The 10,874-nt window shown below is 33.7% G+C and overlaps 1 protein-coding gene across 1 annotated transcript; it reads left to right on the forward strand.

Annotated features, from left to right (window-relative positions):
- The first annotated feature begins 8,172 nt into the window (after positions 1 to 8,172).
- On the forward strand, positions 8,173 to 9,302 carry LOC112805353 (uncharacterized). The gene is made up of 2 exons (XM_025847746.1): positions 8,173 to 8,309; positions 8,795 to 9,302. The coding sequence occupies exons 1-2, from the start codon at positions 8,173 to 8,175 to the stop codon at positions 9,300 to 9,302; spliced, it is 645 nt and encodes a 214-aa protein (XP_025703531.1).
- Positions 9,303 to 10,874: the final 1,572 nt, after the last annotated feature.

The raw sequence follows: 10,874 nt of genomic DNA on the forward strand, positions 1-10,874 counted from the left end.
AAAATAAAGATATCAAAATTCTTAATGAGAATTCCAGGAATCATGCAATGTTAGTCTAAAGCTTCAGTCTAAAGGAATTAGACATGGCTAGCCAAGCTTCAGCAGAACATTGCATTCAAGAGCTAAATTGATGAAAATCAATCAGCTTTGGTGATGATGAAAACATCACCCTGAAACACTATAATTCATTCTTAAAAATTCTGAAGAAAAATACCTAATCTAAGCAACAAGATGAACCGTCAGTTGTCCAAACTCAAACAATCACCGGCAACGGTGCCAAAAACTTGGTGCACAAAATTGTGATCATAAATGGCGCCATCAACATGGTACGCACAATTGTAATCTCAACTCTTTATCAAAAATTTGCACAACTAACCAGCAAGAGCACTGGGTCGTCCAAGTAATAAACCTTACGCGAGTAAGGGTCGATCCCACGGAGATTGTTGGTATGAAGCAAGCTATGGTCATCTTGTAAATCTCAGTCAGGCAGACTCAAATGGTTATGGATGATGAATAAAACATAAAGATAAAGATAGAGATACTTATGTAATTCATTGGTGAGAATTTCAGATAAGCGAATGGAGATGCTTTGTCCTTTCCGTCTCTCTGCTTTCCTACTGTCTGCATCCAATCCTTCTTACTCCTTTCCATGGCAAGCTGTATGTAGGGTTTCACCGTTGTCAGTGGCTACCTCCCATCCTCTCAGTGAAAATGTTCAACGCACCCTGTCACGGCACGGCTAATCATCTGTCGGTTCTCAATCAGGTTGGAATAGAATCCATTGATTCTTTTGCGTCTGTCACTAACGCCCAGCCTTCAGGAGTTTGAAGCTCGTCACAGTCATTCAATCCTTGAATCCTACTCAGAATACCACAGACAAGGTTTAGACCTTCCGGATTCTCTTGAATGCCGCCATCAATTCTAGCTTATACCACGAAGATTCCGATTAAGAAATCCAAGAGATAAACATTCAAGCCTTGTTTGCTTGTAGAACGGAGGTGGTTGTCAGGCACACGTTCATAAGTGAAAATGATGATGAGCGTCACATAATCATCACATTCATCATGTTCTTGGGTGCGAATGAATATCTTAAAACAAGAATGAGCTGAATTGAATAGAAGAACAATAGTAATTGCATTAATACTCGAGGTACAGCAGAGCTCCACACCTTAATCTATGGTGTGTAGAAACTCCACCGTTGAAAATACATAAGAACGAGGTCTAGGCATGACCGTGAGGCCAGCCCCATGATCTAAGATAGCATAAGACTAAAGATAGCTACCCAGATGAGAATACAATAGTAAAATGTTCTATTTGTAGAGAACTAGTAGCCTAGGGTTTACAAGGATGAATAAATGACATAAAAATCCACTTCCGGGCCCACTTGGTGTGTGCTTGGGCTGAGCATTGAAGCATTTTCGTGTAGAGACTTCTCTTGGAGTTAAACGCCAGCTTTTGTGCCAGTTTGGTCGTTTAACTCCCATTCTTGTGCCAGTTTCGGCGTTTAACGCCGGGCAGTTTTGAGCTGATTTGGAACACCAGTTTGGGCCATCAAATCTCGGACAAAGTATGGACTATTATACATTGCTAGAAAGCCAAGGATGTCTACTTTCCAACGCCATTGAGAATGCGCCAATTGAGCTTCTGTAGCTCCAGAAAATCTACTTTGAGTACAGGAAGGTCAGAATCCAACAACATCTACAGTCCTTTTCAGCCTCTGAATCAGATTTTTGCTCAGGTTCCTCAATTTCAGCCAGAAAATACCTAAAATCACAGAAAAATACACAAACTCATAGTAATGTCCAGAAAAGTGAATTTTAACTAAAAACTAATAAAAATATAATAAAAACTAACTAAAACATACTAAAAACATACTAAAAACAATGCCAAAAAGCGTATAAATTATCCGCTCATCAATATGTATCACCTTTTTTTCTTTGTTTATATTTTAGATTAATAATGTAATTATTAAGAGAAGTGTAATTCATCAATAATTAGGGTAACTAAAAGTTTAATTATATTGTGTGGATATAAGATTGATTAATTAAGATTAAGGCTTGGTAAAAAAATAATATATATATATATATATATATATATATATATATAATCATAACAAAAAATAATTAATATATGTGATTTAAATATTTTTATGTATAATTTATATATATGAATTCATAAATAAAAAAATATTAAAAATTATTTAACAAAATTAATATATACGTATACATAAATAAAGAAATTATTGTGATTTGAGATTTTATTTTGCAATAATTATCTATTCATATGCAATTTTTTTTATCTTTTTCATGATATATTATCACTTATTTTCGTTAATTTTCACTTTTATTTAGAAATGAGAAAAAAAGAAGATGCACACTGTGAGATCAATTTGCAACCCAATTATTCAATTATCTATGTAATTACTAAGCAACCAAATACATATTTATTATCCAATTTGCAAAACTTAACAAATGCATTAGTAAGCGTATTGGTTTAACTTTTTATTTAATATATTTGTTTATGTTATATCTGTAATCATATTATATCTATTTTTACGTATATATCTTTTTAAAAAATACCCTTAGTATTAGTACATGGTGTATTAAATAAATATTTAAAAATTAATGGTAACATATGATAAAAAATAAAAAATAAACTAAATAGATATTACAAACACAAATATAGGCATAACTCATTTAACCCAACTCCAAACACAATCACAGCAAAGAATTCTCTAACCTACCCATTTAACTACCTCACATACTTTCATAAATCTACCTAACAATTTTTCTCTTCCCCTTAACAGCATCATGAAATTCATCATAATTGGGATTTAACTGCTACCTGTTACAACCAAACTCATGACCAACCCTAAACCCAAATAAGTGAACAAATATAGTGGCCACTCAACTACATAAAGAACAAACCCGTCGCGTTGTCACATGCTCGCCATTAGAGTTGATTAATAAAAATAATTAATAACTACATTAGAGTTGATACACTTAACATCAGATTAAGAAAAAATGAACAATGCATGACATATTACTTTTTTATTAATCAAATAATTATAATTTAAATTAATTTTAACAAAACAACTTAAAATTATCATTTCAATTTTATCACGTGTATGGTACGAGTTATTACACTTGTCTATTTAATATACTAAAGTTAGATTTTCTCTCAATTAATGAAAGTGAGCTGTCAATTCATCATGAATTTATTTTTTCTCCAAAATGAAAGTACTATTCTTTCTTCTAAATTTATTTTAAAAAAACATCTTTGTTATAATTATATTATAATTAGCATTTAATGAATAATGCATGATTATACTGATTTAGGAAAATATTTTTATTATAATTATGTAAAATTAATATTTAATACATTATCAACTAATAAAAGTAAGGTGTCAATTCCTCGTGAATTCATTTTTTCTTCAAAATAAAAGTACAAATCTCTCTTCTAAATTTATTTTTAAAAAATATTTTTATTATAATTATATTACAATATCACAATTACATTACAATTAGCATTTAATGAATAATACATAATTATACTAATTTAGAAAAATATCTTTATTATAATTATATAAAATCAATATTTAATGCATTATTAAACTAATTATCAATCGAAAATATTTTTAATCATCTTGATTATATTGATACAATTCTAATTCTCATTCATTATGTAATAATTTTATTAGTGACAAGTTGTTACGTTAATTGTGACTCATTTATAATAATAATAATAATAATAATAATAATAATAATAATAATAATAATAATAGATATCAATAATTAAATGCTAAAATACTTGTCAAACATTGTCTACCTAACTTCAATTAGTTAACAAATTTAATTTTAGTTGTTGTATTTTATTTTCTACATAATTATGTTAATTGTCAATCATTATACATCAAATTAGTATTTAATACATAATTATGTTAATTATCAATACTTTTTGAAAAAGTATAAGTAGACAATGAAAATACTAAACAATGTGAACAATGGATAGATCGGATGTTCAATTCACTAGGTGTACGGATGGTTATCCTAATATGAAGATTTAGGTGAGTAATTTAAGTGTGTAGTGTATTTTACTTTATTGGGCCAATTTTAGAACCCATTGTTCATAAAACTCGTTATCTACCTAACAAAGTCCATACTTTTTTTTATAATTATACATCAAATCAACATTTAATACATAATTATATTAATGGTCAATAATTTTAATTTTCAATCATTATAATATAATTTTAAATTAATCGTAATTTCTGGCAAATTGATATTGATATCTACCTTAAAAAAGTTAAAATAAAAATCTATGATTCTAATCATGATAAAAATGTATATGATATGATAATCGCTTATTCAATCACAGCAAATATATGATATATAACGTAAATAATAAAAATTAACTTAATAATAACTAATTTATATAATTATTTTTGTTCTAATAAAGACTATATATAGTATTTTTTTGTGGTTCGTGAGTCTAGATTTGAGAGTCAACTCATTTTTTTAATTTATTTTTCTTCTTTAACTATTTCATAGAATAATAATGTATTCTTCATTTTTCATGGAAGTTGATCTTTTTAAGGTACAATTTATAATTTTTTATAGTATTTTTTATATACTCATTCTATTATATTATTCTTTTGATATTTAATGATTGTTTTTACTCCAACTTATTCTTTTCGTCTAATGTTCTAGTGTAATTTTTTTGCCGTAATTGTTTACAATGCACCACATCCATCAAATACCATCTTAAGTTATATACACTGATTCGGGTTCTAATTACATGGATGTAAGCGTCCAACGAAGGGGCAGTAAACTCTATTTTACCGAAAGGTTGTTGGATCTACTCACATATTATGACTAACTTAATGGAATGTGTGTAAAGTTAGTTTTCTTGGAAATAGCTCGATTTTTTATTGAAGAAATGTTTCTGCGGAGTTTTGTAGGCCAAGTTTAAGTTCTATCACTTCCATTCTTTCTACGTCTGCGCGAAAATCTTCGAAGTAGAGCACATAATAAGATTGAATTTCCTCTATTTAAGTTCAATTTTGGTAAATTTGTGTCAAACTCGGAGATGCAATTTCAACAATTGGTAATATATTCAAATTTTCTTATTTTAAGTTTTTTGTAATTAAAATAATTTTATAACATATTGTGATTTTTTTCTAAAAATTATCGGCTTTCTTTTACATCAATGCAATGTTATTGAGAGGAATAAAAGTCGGTTTAGTCTCTCAGTGTGGTAGTTCTATACCTTGTCGTATTTCATGGATAGCAGATGATGAATCTTATTTAACAAGGGGATGGTTTGAATTTTCACGAATTCTAAATGTTCGAACTTATGATATTGTTTCAGTTGGTTGTTGTTATGAGAATGACTCTAATATATATGTGGCTAAGGACTAGAATAGATTAAATACTATTTAAGTAATTTAGTTCTAATATTAGTATTTGATTAACTTAGTTTTAGAAAAATTTAAATTATTGTCTCAATTTATATATTATGACTATTCTTCTTGAATATGTTATTTTTAAATTTTTAAATATAAAATTTCTTTTTTTTAAAGTTTATTTTCTTTCTTGGATATATGTATCACTTTTTTTCTTTTTATTTGTATTTCAGATTAGTAATGCAATTATTAAGAGAAATATAATTCATTAATAGATTAAAGTGATTAAAAGTTTAATTATATTGTGTGGACACAAGATTGATTAATTAGGATTAAGACGTGGTAAAAGAAAAGGAGTCACAAACTCACAATGCGTGATTTTACTTTTCTTGCTAATATATGAAGATACTTACGTGAAAGGAAATAAAAATTAAAAATCACTATTTAAAAAAAAGTTAATCATGCATATGAATGGAGATTGAAAAATATATATAAATATAAAAAAATTATTGGACGATTATATATATATATATATATAATTAATATATGTGATTGAAATATTTTATGTATAATTTATATATATGTATGCATAAATAAAAAATATTTAGAATTATTTAACAAAATTAATATATATGTATACAAATATAAAAAATTACTCTAATATGAGATTTTGTTTTGTAATAATTATTTATTTATATGCAAAATCTTTTATCTTTTTTAGGATATATTACTACTTATTTCTTTTAATTCCCGCTTTTATTTAGAAATGAGAAAAAATAAGGTGTACACTGTAGGATCAATTTGCAACCTAATTACTCAATTATCTACGTGATTACCAAGCAACCAAATATATACTTATTCTGCAATTTGTAAAACTTAACAAATGCATTGGTAAGCATATTGGTTTAACCTTTTATTCAATATATTTGTTTATGTTATATCTGTAATCATATTATATCTATTTTTACGTATATATCTTTTTAAAAATTACCCTTAGTATTAGCACATGGTGTATCAAATAAATATTTTAAAATTAATTGTAACATATGATAAAAATAAATATTAAACTAATAGATATTACAAACACAAACATGGGCACAATTCATTTAACCCACCTCCAAACACAATCAAAGCAAAGAATTTTCTAACCCACTTATTTAACTACCTCACATATTTTCATAAATCTACCTAGTAATTCTCCTCTTTTCCTTATCAGGATCATGAATGTCATCATAATTCTCCTCTTCCCCTTTTATCTAATACTCCAGTGTGATTGTCTTTTGTCGCAATCATTTACAATGCACCATATCCATCAAATACCATCTCAAATTGTATTTACTGATTTGGGTTCTAATTATATGGATGTAAGCGTCTAACGAAGGGTCAATAAACTCTATTTTAGCAAAAGATGGTTGGATCTACTCATATATTATGACCAACTTAATGAAATGTGGGTAAAGTTAGTTTTCTTGAGATGAGCTCAGTTTTTTATTAAGTAATTATTTCCAAAGAATTTTGTAGGCCAAGTTCAAGTTCTATCCCCTCCAATAAATACTAATTGATCCTAATATATTCTGACAAAATATATTTTTATAAGTGACAAAATTATTTGAATATATTTTTCGTGATTTACCCTTTCATATATATAGGTACATGTTTCTTTTTAATACAGTGGAATAAACATGAATTAAAAATATTTCATATCAATACTTTTTCAAGATAATTGTTAGTAAATATATCTGTTCATACCTTGGCCCAACACCAGGGCCCATGTCCAAGTAATCCAAAAAATCCAAATCCCAAGATTGGACTTCGCTACTCACCGACCTCATTAGAAGAGGTCAAATTCGACATAGACTCCACCCTGAGGAAGTCAGGATCGAAGGTTAGCTGGCAGATAACACTTATTCGAATAAGTAACTGTCCCTAAAATCTCTCAACCCACTTCCAGGAGGCATATCCCAACTTTTCTAAGATTAAGGGACGGTTATCCTCCTTAAAAGAAGGAACTTCTCCAATGGTGGTTATTGGTTCACCACTATAAATACAGCGACACCCCTCAGGTACCTCTAAGTTCCAATAAAACCTACTTAAACCCTTTGCTGACTTAGGCATCGGAATGTCCTTGCAGGTACCATCCCCATTCCTTCATACACACACGTCGGATGGCAGCTCTCTGACGCGAATCAAGTCAGAGACCTCCTCCTCTAGGCGATTGGGCCAACCTTATAAGTCCAGCCCATCAATCTCCGGTTATCCAACATAACATTGACGCCGTTGCTGGGGACCTGAGAGATCGATCAGTGATGGCGGATGGTTTAAACGAAGATGGAAACATAGCGTCTGATTCTGAGCAACAGAATCAGGATGTCGGAAACAACGACGAAGATATGGCCGCTCATCAAGGAGCGACCAACCAGCATAGAGAGAGTACTTCAGGCATCAAGGACCCGAAGGTAAACTTCTCTGAAGGGTGTGAATCAGGAAAGGAAGGACAACCACATGCAACTGATTTCATGGGTTTGTTTCACAGCCACCAAGGGTGCCTGGCTGGAGCAAGAACTAGAGCGACAACGAGAAGCAAAAAGGAAATTGAGAAGCGAGATTGAGCGACAAAGGGAGTTAGAGGAAAAGCTCCTAAAGTTAGAGTCCGCCCTTAAAAGTTGAAGTTCCCGTAGTGACCGAGAGGACTCTCCTTTGGGGGAGAAGATCCATTCAGCGAGAACATAATAAGGGCAAAAGTTCCAAGAAACTTCAAAAGCCCCGATATGGACCTCTACGACGGAACCACCAACCCCAAGCATCACTTGAGCAATTTTAAAAGTCAGATGTACCTTACCGACGCCTCTGATGTTACTCGCTACAAGGCCTTCCCGACGACCTTGACGAAAGCAGTGATGAAATGGTTCGATGGCCTTCGCCCAAGGTCGTCACTAGTTTTGACAACTTCTCATAGAAATTTCTCATGCGATTCTCCATCCAAAAAGACAAAGTAAAGCACACGTCGAGTCTCTTGGGGGTAAAACAGGAGGTTGGAGAACCTTTGAGGGATTATATGGAAATGTTCAACAAAGCGTGTTTGGAGATCCAAGACCTGCCCATGGAGGCAGTAATTATAGGCCTAGTAAATGGACTTCGAGAAGGCCCATTCTCCCAGTCCATCTTAAAAAGGCACCCGACCTCCCTAAGTGATGTACATGAAAGAGATGAGAAGTACATCAACATGGAGGAAAACGCCAGGTTATGAGAGCCAAATTGGCGACCTGGGCATTCTCACTCATCAAAGAAAAAAGAGAGAGAGCCCAAGAAAAAAGAGGAAGTCGGCCCTGAAAGACCTAGGAGACATCACTCCTATACTCCTCTGTGAGTTTCCCTAGTTGATGTCTACAGGGAAACTTGTCATACTGAAAGACTACCTCCCCCTAGGCCCATCAAAAATAAAAAAGGGGAGGGGCGTCGTGGTGGCTACTGCGAATACCATAATTTATATGGTCACTCAACAAATGATTGTTACGACCTCAAAAACGTGATTGAAAAGCTGGCCAGAGAAGGTCAGCTGGACAGATTTCTCATGGAAAGGTCGGATCATCACGACAAGAGAAAGCGAGATGGCGAGGACCAAAGAGACCCACCACCACAGACCCTGGAAAGGCATATACACATGATCTCGGGGGGATTCGGTGGGGGAGGCCTCACAAAATCATCTCGCAAGAGGCACCTAAAGGAAGTCTACCAGGTCGGGGGTGAAGCTCCCGACCTCCCGACCATCTCCTTCACTAAAGAAGACGGGCAAGGTGTCATTCCTGGACATGACGATCCAGTCGTAATAACAATGATCCTTGCCAATGCACATCTCCACAGAACCCTGGTGGATCAGGGAAGCTCAGCCGACATCTAGTTCAAACCGGCATTTGATAAGCTGGGGTTGGACGAAAAAGAATTAAGAGCTTATCCTGATACTCTATATGGGCTGGGGGATACACCAATAAAACCGCTACAATTTATATCCCTCCACACAACTTTTAGAAATGGGGCTAAATCCAAAACTCTGAGCATCAACTTCATAGTCACTGATGTGGGTTCAGCCTATAATGCTCTAATAGGCAGGACAACTCTAAATCGGCTCGGAGTAGTGGTATCCACCCCCCACCTCTGCATGAAATTTCCAACCTCAGAGGAAATAAAAACCATTAGGGGAGACCAAAAACTGGCGAGGAGATGCTACAATGAAAGCCTAAACCTGAGAGGGAAGGCAGGGAAGTTCACACCATTGAGCTCGGAAGAGCCAGAGCTAAGAAAGAGTTGCGACCACAACTTGGGAGAAAGACTGAAGAGGTTCAGATCGGGAAAGAGGAAGGAAAAAATACCAATATAGGAGCAAACCTGAAAGAAGATCTGAAGCAGAAACTCATAGGGCTCCTACAAAAAAATTCTAACCTCTTTGCCTGGAAAGCCTTTGACATGCCAGGGATAGATCCTGCATTCATGTCGCATAGATTATCAGTATACCCCGGATCATGACCTGTGCAACAAAGAAGATGAAAGCTTAGACCAGAACGGGCCTAAGTGGTGGAAGAGAAAATACAAGCCCTCCTAGAAGCCGGCTTCATCCAAGAGGTCAAATATCCAGCATGGCTAGCAAATGTGGTGTTGGTCAAAAAACAAAACGGCAAGTAGAGGATATGCATCGATTACACTGACCTAAAGAAGGCGTGCCCCAAAGACCTATACCCACTTCTAAACATTGATACCTTAGTGGACTTCAGTTCGGGGTATCAATACTTGTCGTTTATGGATGCATACTCGGGATACAACCAAATCCTGATGTACAAGCCGGACCAAGAAAAGACGTCCTTCATCACGCCCAGAGCAAACTATTGCTATGTGGTCATGCCTTTTGGATTAAAAAATTGCAGGAGCCACATATCAAAGGCTGATGAATAAGGTGTTCGCCCCTCACCTTGGGAATATAATGGAAGTCTATGTAGATGACATGCTAGTAAAAACCAAGGATGAGGCCTGGTGCACGAAATTGTAAATCACACTTTTCACAACTCGTACCACTAACCAGCAAGTGCACTGGGTCGTCCAAGTAATACCTTACGTGAGTAAGGGTCGAATCCCACGGAGATTGTTGGCTTGAAGCAAGCTATGGTTATCTTGTAACTCTTAGTCAGGATAATAATACTTCTCAGTTTTGATTGGTAGTATATAAAAAGCATGGATTAAATAATACTTGTTATGCAGTAATGGAGAATATGTTGGAGTTTTAGAGATGCTTTATCTTCTGAATCTCTGTTTTTCCCCTGTCTTCTTCTTCACGCACGCAAAGTTCCTCCTATGGCAAGCTATGTGTTGGTGGATCACCGTTGTCAATGGCTACCATCCGTCCTCTCAATGAAAATGGTCCAGGTGCGCTATCACCGCACGGCTAATCATCTGTCGGTTCTCACTCATGCTGGAATAGGAT

This window comes from Arachis hypogaea, chromosome 6, assembly GCF_003086295.3.
Source record: "Arachis hypogaea cultivar Tifrunner chromosome 6, arahy.Tifrunner.gnm2.J5K5, whole genome shotgun sequence".
NCBI classification, from domain to species: domain Eukaryota; kingdom Viridiplantae; phylum Streptophyta; class Magnoliopsida; order Fabales; family Fabaceae; genus Arachis; species Arachis hypogaea.